Source organism: Triturus cristatus, chromosome 5_2 (genome assembly GCF_964204655.1).
Source record: "Triturus cristatus chromosome 5_2, aTriCri1.1, whole genome shotgun sequence".
Lineage (NCBI taxonomy): Eukaryota > Metazoa > Chordata > Amphibia > Caudata > Salamandridae > Triturus > Triturus cristatus.
The window spans coordinates 1,116,232,755-1,116,248,105 of record NC_140588.1 but is presented as its reverse complement, the minus strand read 5'-3'; the positions used below and the strand labels follow the sequence as shown (position 1 = coordinate 1,116,248,105).

General features: G+C 49.7%; 1 protein-coding gene across 1 annotated transcript in view; it reads left to right on the top strand.

The window, feature by feature from the left end:
* Nucleotides 1–12,544, top strand: part of LOC146829841 (indolethylamine N-methyltransferase-like) — a 137,062-nt gene extending 124,518 nt beyond the window's left edge. Inside the window, exon 3 of the mRNA XM_085608513.1 lies at nt 11,593–12,544. Coding sequence (XP_085464639.1) covers nt 11,593–12,082 — 490 coding nt within the window. The 3' untranslated portion in view covers nt 12,083–12,544. The remainder of the gene's footprint in view (nt 1–11,592) is intronic.
* The last annotated feature ends 2,807 nt before the right edge of the window (nt 12,545–15,351 follow it).

Sequence of the window (15,351 nt, the reverse complement as noted above, 5' to 3'; positions counted from 1 at the left end):
TGGGAGTTCCAACCGAAGGAATCGGACAAGAGTCCTCAAGCCGGGAATCCCTATTACAACCAAAGCAACACATTTTTCCAAACTTAGTCAGACCAGGCATCTCGTGATTTCACCGGACTGTTCACAAACATCAAGGGGGCAAACTCAGTTTACGCAGCACAAATGCACTTACCCCTCGGCTTTGGCTATTGCAATAGTCAAATCTAAGAACCAGAGGAACTAAGGAACCAAGAAACAAAGGACCAAAATTGTGGGCGCGACCCACCAAATACTTAACTAAGTATGTCTTCTTACGCCAACAGAGGCCCCGTCTATCGACTTGCCTTACCATACATCATCGAAAGAGGGCCAAGGCAGGGCGGCAGTCAGGGCAGCAGTCGTCAGTAGCCGTCAGGAAGGAGTAACCGCGCTGCAAAAGACCTTCGGACCACTTTCGACATACAGGGGTCGCTCAACGTGGCTCGCGATTCCTCCAGAATTTTCTTGCGGGGTTCCTCACGACCTTCAGGCAGAACCACTACCTCTGAAGCCGCCCAACATTGGGCGCCAGTTGAAGAACCAGAACCTTTTCGGTCCGGCGGTGCAGGGTATGCCTTAATCTCCTGGGTTCTCCTGCTTCAGCTAACAGAGACACGGGGACACTCCGTCGGCGTAAAAGATCAGATTTTTATTAGCTGCAGATAGTACAGTTATCCTAGAAGTACACACGGTATGTTCTCAGGAGACTGCCACTTCACTCCGTGGCACACAATCTTATACAGATCGTATGTGAAATATACATTAACCAAAAACACACCTAAAACATATAGAAAGAACCAATAAGAAAGGTTGAAAAACAGAACAGAACCAATAGGAAAGGTTTGAAAACAAAGTTTTGGGTAACTCGAAGAGCCTCTCCTCCAACTGTCTTTGTCACCCCTCCCCAAGAACTAATTCATTAACAGGTTTGTGGTCAACTCGCAGGTGACGAGATACGTGTTTTGGAGGATGTTAGAAATGGCGATTTCTGGTTGGCTAGGGCTTGCGCCAAAGTCAGGCAGAAACCACCACTCTAGTCAGGGCTGGGGAGTTACATGCCAAAGATAACCCCTGCTCACCCCCTTGGTAGCTTGGCACGAGCAGTCAGGCTTATCTCTGAGGCGATGTGTAAAGCGTTTGCGCGCGCACCCAGCAACAACACCCAAGGCCCACCACAAAGGAAACTCCACGCAAGGTATTCTATAAAAATAGCCTTTGTATTATACACAACACATTAGATAAAAACACACACTCTACAATGTGCCAACAGGCACGGGCAGAATTTACAAGGGATTATATATACAGGGGACAGGGCCACATGGACCACTGTCAGGAATTAGCACTCTTAGAACATAGCACTTAGAACATAGGAAATAAAATTACTGTTGCACAAAATTACACCTAGCACACAACCAGTCACTACTGGTATCAGGTAAGTACCACCTACGCAACCCTAACCACCTTAGGAAAATATTGCGCAGGGAATCAGGACCTCACTGGCACCACCTGTACTAGGGAGAAAACAACCACCTAAGTATCACTATACCTGTAGGGGTCTAAGCACATAAACACATGATGCATAACATTCAGAGGTGTAAAGCAAAGCACATGACGCATAAACACATTCAGAGGTGCAGGAAAGGTACAATGGCGCCAAAACTCACATTCGCCACCACCTGTGGCAGTCCCTAGGCCAACTGGCCTTGTAGGGGCAAGGACGCCCTGTGTCCCAATGTCAGGGGGGGGGCCTAAACGTGGCAGCTGCCCACTAAGTGCTGGGCAGCTGGAGGGGCTGAGGCCTGGGCACCTCTGGGCCCTTAGAACAAATATGGCCTCCGTTGGAGCCTCGCTGGGCTCTGAGAACACACTCGTGGCCCCCCTGAGCCTCGCAGGCTCTAGACAAGAAATGCCCCCTGAGCCTCGCAGGCTCTGAACAATAAGGCGCCCTGAGCCTCGCAGGCTCTGAACCAAGCAATGTGTCCGTGTACGTGGGAGCGGCCCGCTGCCTTCCGGGGCCGCTCCGCTGGTCAGGAAATGCCCCCGTATGGATGGAGCCTCGGGGCTCTAAACAAGTACTCGACCACTCGTGGGAGCCTTACGGGGCTCGACAAAACACTGCCACCACGTTGGAGCCACACGGGGCTCTAGACACACTGTGGGCCCGTTGGAGCGCACCAGCGCTCAAGGAAAATAATGCGGGCCCCGTTAGAGCTCAGGCGCTCTATCCCCATGCGGCCCCCACTCACCGGGACTCTCCAGTGCGGTGAGGATCCTCCTCGGGGCCTTCCTCCTTCTCCGGCACCACTCTCCTGGGCACCGGGGACTTGGTCCGACGTTCGGCCCAGCGCGGGGAAGGCTCCCGCCTGGGTCTCGAGGGGCATAGACCAGCGCTGCTTCGCTTCCAGGCAGGGTGCCCCGGGGCGCAGGGTAGGCTCCTGCCTGCTCCGGGGCTCAGAGCAGCCGCGATGCTTCGGTAGGAGGCGGGGTAGGCTCCCGCCCTCCTATTTCAAGTTCCGGTTGTCCCGGAGGCCCGCCCTCGGCCTGCCTGACTTCCGGTAAGCCCGGGCCGCGGCGGTGATTCCAACTTTTGGCAGCAAGAGGGGTAGGCTCCCTCGTGATAATAAAACACTATCCCGCGGGGTGGGCACCCGCTTACAGTTACAGCAATGTCCCTGGCAGGGTGGGCTCCTGCCAGGAGACTCCGGACTCGGCAAAAACGGGGCAAACGCCGGGTGGGCACCGGCTAGCAGAAATAAAGCGCTCCTAGCGCGTTAAGGGTGCCAGTAGCAAAGTCCAGCAGAGTTTTCCCCTGCATGCAGCAGGGCAGGGGTGGGGGGCAAGGCTGGACCCAGAGCCAGCTCACTGGGCCTCCAGGCAGGGAGGTAGTCCAGGTGGCGGTCCTCTGGTCCAGCAGCAGCAGCAGCCCCCCTCAGGCAGGATCCTGGCAAAGAACAGTTTCTGTGGGGACACAGCCCCATTTTTATACAGGCAAAACCTTTGTTCTGGGTTCAGGGTGAGGGGGAAAACCAGTCGCAGCTGGTTGGGGAGCACCCTTGATGTGCTCAGCCCCTCACTCTATTCATTGGCAGGGCTAGGGTCGTCAGTCGCACCGCAGGGGGCGGGGCCAGCATTGTGTGTGGAAAACCCTGTCCTATTCAGGACCCAGGTGTACTCCTCCCACCCATCTAGCTGCTGATCTCCCCATTCACCACTGGGTGACTCATCCTGACTCTGGGGAATCCCTAGCCCGTCACATGACATGACCAGCCAATCACGCGACAGACACACTGCACAATTCCACACTAGGTACATGCACGCCGCACACATCATCGCGCAGCATTCACTCCCACGAGTCCGCACATACCAAACTCGGGCCTGCACACCCCACGCATCAGGAACTACTAGGGACACATACATTCCCCATGCATTCCTATGGGAGGGCAGGCCTATCTCACCACATGCACTCAGAGCACGCACGCACTTTACCCTGGGACACAGGGAAAGTGCGCAGAAACCAAACAATCACCACACCAAGTCACCAGTAAAAAGCAAAAAAGTTCAGGGGTGAACCTGCCAGAAGGGCCAAGTCCAACAGAGGACAGTTGTGAAATGAGAGAATACTAGAAGGGGACAGCGAAGGCCAGACGATAAGATAAAGTTAGAAGAGAATAGTGTGAACCAACAGATAGTTGAGACAAGGGATTAGAAAAACCAGACGGGGATTAGTGTACTCGGCCAGTGCTAACATCAGCTTTGTAAATAGAGGCAGAAGGCTTAGTTCGACACGAAGCTGCAGAAAAAACAGAAAAGCCTATGTTCGCCGTGATGCCTGAGTGAGGGCAACACAAAATGGCGGCGGAGCACAAAATGGCGGGTCGATTCGATCACGATCGAAAATCGAATTTCCTCAGTTGATAGGGAGATATTCGAAGATCTTCCAGAGCATGCAGCGAGTGGAAAAGCAGGAAGAGGAGACTGTGTTGATTTGGCTTCACATAGTGAGCTTGCTGTCCAGGATGAAGGCGAGGTTGTGGACATGATCTATCAGAGAGGGTATGGGTCGTAGTTTGGGTTGCAAAAATGCATTGGTCCAAAGGGAGGTGTTGTTCCCAAAGATCAGTGCTTCTGTTTTGGCCGTGTTGAGTTTTAGGCAGTTGTCTTTCATCTAGTTGGCAATGCTCATCATGACCCCATAGAAGTTGGCCATCATGGTGGAGTGGTCTTCAGAGACCAAGATAATTAGCTGGGCGTTGTGTGCATAGAATATCTTTAGTCCATGGTTTCTGGTGAAGTTGGCTAGAGGGTCCTGTAGGTTTTAAACTGTGTGGACCTGAGGGACTAGCCTTGAGTGATGCTGCAGATGATGTTCTTAAGATCCGAGGTGAAAGGTGGTAGGTAGATTTCTGGGTCCTTCCAGTGAGGAAGGAGGCAATCTATTTGAGGGTGTCTCCTTGGATTCTAATGAGGTGAATCCTCCTGATAAGGATGTGGTTGGGTATTGTGTCAAATGCTGCTTATTGGTCAAGGAGTATAAGGGCTGCCCCTTCTCTCTGGTCGACAAGGGTTTTAATGCCATCAGTGAGAGCAATAATGTTGGTTTTGATGTCATGGTTAGTCGGAATCCAGAATGGGAGGTGTCCAAAAGATTGTTGTTCATCCGGTGTTACATGAGTTGTCATCTGATGGACTTTTTGAGGACCTTGGCATGAAAGAGAAGCAGAGAGATGGGACAGTAGTTCTTGATTTCATTGGGGTAAGCGGAACATTTCCTGAGAAGGGGTTTCACTACTGAGTGTTACCATTCTTCGGGGAAGGTAGTCATGGTGATGGTCGTATTGCCCCAGAGGTTGGACATCTGGTGGGGACAAGGATACAAGGGAGCTCCTAATTGGATGGAGTTCATGATGGCTGTGGTGTTTTGAGTGGTGAGGTGATCGCAGATGGTGAGCAGGTGGTCGAGGTTTGCATCTAAGGAAGTAGGGAGGATTAGGATGTTGGCTGCACTGGGTTGGGGCTTGATGTTTTTATAAAAGGTGAAGATCTTGTCTTGGAAGAAGTCCACCAGGGTATTGCAGAGTTCCTGGGAGTGGGTGATGATGTTTTGGTGGCTGATTTATTTGCTTTGGTTGGAACTGACTTTGATGCAGTCGACAAGGGTGCTCTTGTTTACCTTTTAAAGAGTTGGTGGTATTGGTTGAGGAAAGTCTTGAAGTTGACTCAGTCTGTGGGCTCCTTTCTAGTGCAACATTTCCTTAGAAGTCACGTACAATTGTGTTTTGTGGTTCTCAGTTCCATGGTGTGCCAACTGGCCTGTTTGATGGATCTGTTGTGTTTGGTGGGCTTGATAGGGGCAACTCTGTGAACTTAGTAGGTGATCCGAGCTGAGAAGTTCTTGATATCATTTACTAGGTTGGTTGTGGTCTCAGGAAGGGAGTTGTTCAAAGTGTCAGTCCACTGGCTCTCTGAAACTTTTTTCCAGCTTTGGAGGGTGGAGCTGGACGGCTTGGTGGTAGTGTTGGGGGGATCCTGAAATGGTGACATGGACGATGGTGTGGTCTGTCCAGGTGAGTGGTGACATGGCTGTACTTGACTTTGTCAGTGGCCATGAAGATGGGGTCGAGCATGTGTCATGCGATGTGAGCTGCGTTGGTGAACAGTTAGGTGAGGCCAATGGTATTCATTCTTTCGAGGAGGTAAGCAGTTTTGGTGTTGTTAAGGTCATTGAGGTAGAAATTGAAGTGAAGTGGTGTTTTGTTTCAATGGGGGTGGTGGCTTCTACAGTGGTGCTGCAGTGGGTAGTTTCTTTGTGAATGATGGTGATTCCACCTCCGATACAGTCTCTATGTTTTATCTTGTAGCTGTCAGGTGTTGTTGAGGCTATATTGGACAGGGATGTGGGGTAGATCCTGGTCTTATGTGGGGTTGATCCTGGTCTTTGTGAGGAGGATGATATTGGGGCGAGGGACGTCATGGTGTCCTAGATCTCTGTGTTAAGCTTGCAGAGTACTCGTGCATTGAGTAGGAGGCAGTGAAGTTGTTCTGAAGCAGTCATGGCAGGTGTAGTGGTGTTCATTGTGTGGGAGGGTGCTCCAGTGTTGCAGGAGAAGAGGCAGTGCCGGGCAGGAAAAAGGTCCTATCGTAGATCACAGTGAAGAAGTGTAGACTGCACGGAGATTGGTGGTGCTGTAGCTGAGAGTATTGGGAGAGCCAGTATTCCTAGCTCGGGGTTAGGTTCAGGTACGGACTGGCATTGACGGGCTTGCCTTTTGTGAGCCTTCAGTGCAGTGGTGGGAGTGGTGCTGGGTGGCGGTGGGCAGGGCAGGTGGACATGCAGGATAGAAAATCAGCAGAAGAAATGGGAAGAAGCAGGGTGAGTGGTGAGGAAGGAGATGAAAGCACTAAAATGACAAGAGAAGTCAGAAACAAAACAATACAATACAATACAGATCCAAATGAATACAATACAAGACAACTACTCAGAGAAGACTTAACAACGCCATACAAGAACAATAAAATAACCTGAAAAAGGACCAAAGAGTGGGGGCACCCAGCAGATCACAGGAACTCAAGATTATACCCACAAGGACAGGAGACAGCACAGCACAGGGAAATCCAATTAAAGCAACTAGTCTTATAGAGCAGATGCAGCAAGCGGCAAGGGAGTCAGGGGGGAAGGCACAAACAGCAATTTGGCAGAGGGGATCGCTGGATTAAGGACCTGCTCAAAGGGGTTTTGCTGCAACCTCCATTAAGTAGGTCTTGGGAGGCGGAAGAGGAGCTCGTGGCAGCGGGTGGGGCAGGAAGGGAGGCAGGAGGGAAAATCTGTGCCTGAAATGGTCACAAGCTCAATGAGTGGCAAGGAAGGAGGCAAAAGCAGCGAAATGGCAACAGGATGTATTGTTTGAAATATACCCAAATAGCAGCTAACATTCCTATGGATTTTCTAAGCTTTAGTAAAAATTAATATTTATAATATCATAATTACATATCCTTATATTGTGTTAATTTATGCTTATCTGATACATGAATATAGTAACAGCCAAAATGTGATTTATATTTAAAATACACACTAATAAACAGATGATCTGAAAAATGTCTTTCAATTCAACATTATTTAATCTACTGTACGGTGGACTTTCATTTATGTTTTGAGCACCATTATATCTATTGCAAACAGTATACGGAGAGGTTCCCTTCATGATTGTTTTATAATTATTTCTTGTTATACTTCTAATATGTATCTTTTCAAATACATATTTATAGATCCATTCAGAATTCAAATTCAAGATTTAAGAATATTTTCAGTTAATTATTTTTTACATCACATGTACATCCAAAATAAGACAACTTTTACCTTCATCTCTCTTTAGGTAAACCTTTTTGTCACAACGTATCCATGTATGTTTTCACAAAGCATGTAAACGTAATCTTTTGTGTCAGATAAAGAACTCTCTTTCAATAATTGCTTACCAGTACTTACATATGTTTGTCAACCTAATAGGGGTATAATATATCAAAACGAATTAAGCTGAATTATTTTCTTATATTTCCATTTATAATTATCATTTTAAAGTATTGATGATGAGATAAATTCATATAATCAAGTTCTTAAAACAAAGGAATGAAAATAGAGAGGAAACAATTGAGCTCTTTAAATAACTTATTATTAACTGTTACAACTAAAAGAAAAATCTACCTCTCCTCTAATATATTTCTCCAATATTTTTTCCACAACACTTCTATATAATATCCTTAGGAAGTACCTGACATTTCTCTTACACCATTTTAACTCCATACTAACAGATCTCTCTCTTCATACCTTGCACCTCACCCTATTACATTAGTCACTTACAGGTCTGATAATGCCTGCAGCTCTTATTATTGCCTACTGATGTAATTATGCTTATTGATGTGGTTATATTTGCAGGTTTGGTTATGCATACATGTCCAATCGTGTTACAGATATGGGTGTGCTTACAGGTCTAGTTATGCTCGCAGTACTGGTAATGCTTACAGGTTTGGCTATGCCTGCAGGATTGCCAGTACAGATGGGCCGGCCTTGCCACCCATAATGTATGACATGTTATGTGTGCTGTGGTCTGGACTGGAAGCACTGGTGACCTGTGGGCAGCGCAGATGGGACAGCCTTACCATCCATAATGTATGACATGTTCTGTTTGCTGTGGTCTGGACTGGAAGCACTGGTGACCTGTGGGCAGCGCAGATGGGACAGCCTTACCACCCATAATCTATGACATGTTCTGTGTGCTGTGGACTGGACTGTAAGCACTGGTGACCTGTGGGCAACGCAGATGGGCGAGCCTTACCACACATAATCTATGACATGTTCTGTTTGCTGTGGACTGGACTGTAAGCACTGTTACCTATGCGCAGTGCAGATGGGCTGGCCTTACCACCGACAATATATGACATGTTCAGTGTGCTGTGGTCTGGACTGGAAGCACAGGTGACCTGTGGGCAGCACTGATGGGTCAGCCTTACCACCCATAATATATGACATGTTCTGTGTGCTGTGGACTGCCCTGTAAGCACTGGTACCTGTGGGCAGTGCAGATGTCCCGGCCTTACCACCCATAATATATGACATGTTCTATGTGCTGTGGTCTGGACTGGAAGCACGGGTGATCTGTGGGCAGCACTGATAGGCCAGCCTTACCACCCATAATATATGACATGTTCTGTGTGCTGTGGTCTAGACTGGAAGCACTGGGGATCTGTGGGCAGCACAGATGGGCCCGCCTTACCACCCATAATCTATGACATGTTCTGTGTGCTGTGGACAGGACTGGAAGCACTGGTACCTATGGGCAGTACAGATGGGCCGGCCATGCCACCCATAATTTATGACATTTTCTGTGTGCTGTGGACTGGACTGGAAGCACTGGTGACCTGTGGGCAGCGCAGATAGGCCAGCCTTACCACCCATAATGTATGACACGTTCTGTTTGCTGTGGTCTAGACTGGAAGCACTGGTGACCTGTGGGCAGCACAAATGGGCCCGCCTTACCACCCATAATCTATGACATGTTCTGTGTGCTGTGGATAGGACTGGAAGCAATGGTACCTATGGGCAGTACAGATGGGCCGGCCATGCCACCCATAATGTATGACATATTCTGTGTGCTGTGGACTGGACTGGAAGCACAGGTGACCTGTGGGCAACGCAGATGGGCCAAACTTACCACCCATAATGTATGACACTTTCTGTCTGCTGTGGTCTAGACTGGAAGCACTGGTGACCTGTGGGCAGTGCAGATGGTCCCGCCTTACCACCCATAATCTATGACACGTTCTGTTTGCTGTGGTCTAGACTGGAAGCACTGGTGACCTGTGGGCAGCGCAGATGGGCCAGCCTTACCACCCATAATCTATGACACGTTCTGTGTGCTGTGGTCTGGACTGGAAGTACTGGTGACCTGTGGGCAGTACAGATGGGCCAGCCTTACCAACCACAATCTATGACTCGTTCTGTGTGCTGTGGTGTGGTCTGGAAGCACTAGTGACCTGTGGGAAGCGCAGAGGGGCCCGCCTTACCACCCATAATCTAATACATGTTCTGTGTGCTGTGGTCTGGACTGGAACCACTGGTGACCTGTGGGCAATGCCGAGGGGCCCGCCTTACCAACCATAATCTATGACATGTTCTGTGTGCTGTGGTCTGGACTGGAAGCACTGGTGAACTGTGGGCAGCGCAGAGGGGCCCGCCTTACCACCCATAATCTATGACATGTTTTGTGTGCTGTGGTCTGGATGGAAGCACTGGTGACCTGTGGGCAGTACAGATGGGCCAGCCTTACCACCCATAATCTATGACATGTTCTGTGTGCTGTGGTCTGGACTGGAAGCACTGGTGACCTGCGGGCAGCGCAGATGGGCCCGCATTACCACCCATATTCTATGACATGTTCTGTGTGCTGTGGACTGGACTGGAAGCACTGGTGACCTGTGGGCAGCACAGATGGGCCCGCATTACCACCCATAATCTATGACACGTTCTGTGTGCTGTGGTGTGGTCTGGAAGCACTGGTGACCTGTGGGCAGCGCAGATAGGCCAGCCTTACCACCCATAATCTATGACACGTTCTGTGTGCTGTGGTGTGGTCTGGAAGCACTGGTGACCTGTGGGCAGTACAGATGGGCCAGCCTTACCACCCATAATCTATGACATGTTCTGTGTGCTGCGGTCTGGACTGGAAGCTCTGGTACCTATGGGCAGTACAGATGGGCCGGTCTTACCACCCATAATCTATGACATGTTTTGTGTGCTGTGGTCTAGACTGGAAGCACAGGTGACCTGTGGGCAGCGCAGATGGGCCCGCCTTACCACCCATAATATATGACACGTTCTGTGTGCTGTGGTCTGGACTGGAAGCACTGGTGACCTGTGGGCAGCGCAAATGGGCCCGCCTTACCACCCATAATCTATGACATGTTTTGTGTGCTGTGGTCTAGACTGGAAGCACAGGTGACCTGTGGGCAGCGCAGATGGGCCCGCCTTACCACCCATAATCTATGACATGTTTTGTGTGCTGTGGTCTAGACTGGAAGCACAGGTGACCTGTGGGCAGCGCAGATGGGCCCGCCTTACCACCCATAATCTATGACATGTTTTGTGTGCTGTGGTCTAGACTGGAAGCACAGGTGACCTGTGGGCAGCGCAGATGGGCCCGCCTTACCACCCATAATCTATGACATGTTTTGTGTGCTGTGGTCTAGACTGGAAGCACAGGTGACCTGTGGGCAGCGCAGATGGGCCCGCCATACCACCCATAATCTATGACATGTTTTGTGTGCTGTGGTCTAGACTGGAAGCACAGGTGACCTGTGGGCAGCGCAGATGGGCCCGCCTTACCACCCATAATCTATGACATGTTTTGTGTGCTGTGGTCTAGACTGGAAGCACAGGTGACCTGTGGGCAGCGCAGATGGGCCGGCCTTACCACCCATAATATATGACATGTTCTGTGTGCTGTGGTCTGGACTGGAAGCACAGGTGACCTGTGGGCAGCGCAGATGGGCCCGCCTTACCACCCATAATCTATGACATGTTTTGTGTGCTGTGGTCTAGACTGGAAGCACAGGTGACCTGTGGGCAGCGCAGATGGGCCCGCCATACCACCCATAATCTATGACATGTTTTGTGTGCTGTGGTCTAGACTGGAAGCACTGGTGACCTGTGGGCAGCGCAGATGGGCCCGCCTTACCACCCATAATCTATGACATGTTTTGTGTGCTGTGGTCTAGACTGGAAGCACTGGTGACCTGTGGGCAGCGCAGATGGGCCAGCCTTACCACCCATAATCTATGACATGTTTTGTGTGCTGTGGTCTAGACTGGAAGCACAGGTGACCTGTGGGCAGCGCAGATGGGCCCGCCTTACCACCCATAGAAAGTGTGCTGTGCAGGTGCTTCAGAGCGAGGACTCTTTTTTGCTAAAACACTGCTTCGCAAGGCTAGAACCAGGCTGAGGAACTGCTTATGACATAAAATGAAACGCGAATATTGAACTCAACAATCTGACATGAAATGACTTGTGTGCACCTTTATTTCTAGGGAACCCTGGACTGAGAAGCAGGACACACTGAGGACGAAAACCAAAGACGTTGTTAAATATGATCTCAGCCGAAGGAACCCCTTCCACCCCGTGGTCCTGCCCCCGGCTGACTGCCTGGTCCTGGCACATTGCTTGGAGTGTCACGTGACCGAGGAGGAGGCGTTCTGCAGCGCCCTGAAGAATGTCTGCTCGCTGTTGAAAAAGGGGGGGCATCTGATAATAATAGCCTGCCTTGGAGAAACCTATTTCCTGGTTGGGAAGTTCCGGTGGCCTCACCTGAGCATGGAAGCGGGATTTGTGAGGAAAGCGCTTGAGGACGCTGGGTTTATCATCGAGGAGCTGCACGTGTTACCGAGAACCGTTCGCCGCCTGTATGAGATGGGAGACTATCATAGCTTTATATATGCTGTCGCCCGCAAGGTGGAGGACAGCCCGTCCTCTGATGACCCGCCCACCCAAGAGGACGCAGACAGGGCACCTTCGACCTGAGTAACATGTCCTCTGCTTCCACTCTGACATCAATAGTGTGTCGCTTTCTGCATCTTCTCTTCCTGCTTTGCGGTAGGATTTGTTTTTCTCTGCCCCACCTTCTCTTATCCCTCCTCTTCTTTCTCCTGGTTTCTGCTTCCGTTCCTCCATTTCTCCCCCTCAGGGTTCCACAGATTTCATGTTCAGCCTCTGTGCCCAGTCAGTGTTCACGCAGCTGCTGAATGTATCTTCCATTTCATTCTATTTCCCAGCTGAATAAATTCAGTAAGTTACTGAATATTGTAATGAGCCATGTCCTCATTTGGGTTAAATCTCAAGGGTTTGTTCTATAATGTTTCACAATCCCTCAAATGAAGCCATTTATTAATCCCCGCATCCTTGAGATTTGCAGAGCTCCTGGAAAGGCGCCCTCAGTAAATGGGGTGCTTTTGAAATCATACAAATAAAAGTCTTCATGGCTCATTGTCTGTGTGTGCGGTGTTTGATCCGATGCATGTATCGACACTGGTGTCTGACACAGCTTCGCGATGTTTGGCTGCAGGGCCTCGAAGCTGCCTCTCAGGGCGCGGCGCTCAGTCCGGCTGGGTCTTCTCCCTTGGTCCGCATTGTGCCACCTCCAAAACAATAAACTGAGGGTCCCCTCGTTGTCATGCCCAGACAGGGGCACTAGGACACAAGGGGACACAAGGGGGACACAAGGGGGTCGGGAACACGACACTCGTAATCCTCTCTGGCCATCGGCTTTGCAACATTCCCCTGACCCCCCTCTGATCTTACTGCAGCCCAGGCCTCAAGGAGTGCCTGTGCCTCTGAAGGATGGGCGAAAGACTGCCTGTGCCCAGGAGGATGGGCATCAGATGACACCGAGGTGAGACCCAGCTTTGGAAGATGGCACTTCACCCCGAGCTGCTCCAGTGCATTGCATGGCAGGGAGAGCGGGAAAGCTGCATGTCTGCAGGGATGTGGCACCTTCCTGCGCCCTCTCTGGGGCCAGAGCAGAACCCTGTTGCATGGAGTCACGCGCGCACCTTAGCATCATCCGTCAAAGCGCGCAGCCCAGGGGTGAAACGATTTATCGATTAACATCAAACATTAACAGCGAGAAAAACAAGAACACAGCGTTCTATAATAAGCTGATAATACAACGGCATCCCGTTATCATTTCATAAGGAGAGAGCTTGCAAGGGAGGGGCATACAGGAGGAGAGAGAAAGTGACATTAGGCTATCAATGTATAATAAATATAACATAACAGCAAACTATTAAGGGTAAAACAGAAACAGAGAATTCAGCATTCCTAGTGCCTCGGAATTGTCTGAATGATATACAATTGGTATTGGAAGCATCTGTAAAATTACTATCTAGAAAAAGTGTAACTGGGAAGCAAAGAGAGACTCTAAGGGGCAGATTTATGTTTGACTTGCGCCTCATTTACGCCGCTGTTGCGTCACTTTTGTGACGCAGCAGCGGCGCAAATCCTGCGCCATGGTGCGGGGTATTTACAACGTGACGCATCTGGCAGATGCGTCACGTTGTAAAGCCCTGCAGCACATGTAGGCGTTCCTGCGCGGTGGGGGGGGGGGGCGTTCCGGCGCAGGAACGCCTCCTAAAAGTGGCTGAGTGAAATCTACAAGATTTCACTCAGTCACTTTTAGGCCCATGCTGCGTCAAAACCCTGCGCCTGCTTGAAGCAGGCGTAAGGATTGAAGCAGCATTGTGCAGATAGGGCCCCCCAGAGCATTGCTGGAGCTGCGTCGCACTTGCGACGCAACTCCAGCAATGCGCCACTTTTACGGCACAGATGCGTCACGCATCTGTGCCGTTTTTGCCCCATGGTGCGCCGCATTATAAATGCGGCGCATTCATGATGGCGGAGCTGGGGCGCAAAATAACTGCCGCATCCCGGCTGATATGCAGGGATGCGCCAGTTATTGTAAATCTGCCCCTCTGTTTGCAGAAAGAGAAAGAGGCACACAGGTTCTGTGGAGTCAGGTGATGACATACATGACACCATCAAGCTTTGGAGGAAACATTGGAAGACCATTTCCAATCAGAAGTTGAAAAACAAAAGACAACAACATCTTACAACCTAAGTATATAAATGGTTTCATTGTTGTTATCGACCAAACTTCCTAGAAAAGGAGTTATCATCCAGAAGGGACCCTCCATATGAAGGATCACTTTAATTTGAGACTAAACTCTAGACCAAAAAGTTCTGTAGTTTGACCCCAAAATCGCACATGCATGAGATCGCTGTGAGGCGCCATGGCCAAAAGTTATTAGTACTGTCTTTGGAGAATTCAGCATTAAGGAGGGAATGACATTGAGTATATGATAAAAAAACCAATCTTTGTGTTGTATCAGTCCTGCTAGAAGAGGGTGACACCGCGGCCAGGGCGACTGACTCCGGAATCTGGGGATCACGGTTTGATCCCCGGCGCCAGCGGTAGATCAGCCCAGCGCCATGTGACTCTGAGCCATTGCTTGCTGAATCTTCCCGACGGCCCCCAGCGCCTAGAGACCCTTACGGGCGATTGGTCGCGCTTTACAAATGAGGATTGTCATTATTATCTAGGCATTTTGCCTGTTTAAGTATCTAAGTCTGAACTTTGTTATTCAGTAAAATCTGTGGTGACTATGAATAATTGAACTATGACAAACAAGTATTACTTTAACTTGTCGGTAGACAACACGTGAACTTAAAATGAATTTTAATACATTAATGTAACAATAACATAGCAGTCATGTTTAAAGAAATATACAGCAGTCTGTAATTGAAGGGGCATCAGAGAGTCGAGTCTGCTGATTGCATCTCTCCCCCTTTTCCTGCTTTCTCCTTTGCTGGCAGAGAGAGTAGAAACTCAGGGCTCAGAGCCTCACACCCAGACACCTCCACAGCTGGCCCTATGTGTAGAACAGCTGGTGGCCTCTGGCCAGTGCAGATCTTGCTTTTCATAAGGGTCATGCTCGAACCCTACTGACAAACAATATGACAGCTCTAAGATGGTCGGGTCAGTGCAGGAGCTGAGTACAAGCAGCAGTCAGAGCATGTTCACACACAATATATCAAGAGGGAGGGACAAAAGGGCTTTGAAAGGTCCAACGTACATGCCCAACAGTCATACAAAGAAAGGGTACGTAGTTCCTTATTGTGGGTCTAAAAAAAGAGGTGATTGAGCTTAGTGAAACATCCACTGTAGTGAATGGTCGTACTATGAAAAAGGGAGGAAAAATCCTCCCTTTGGAACTAGGGCCCTCACACACCCAGCT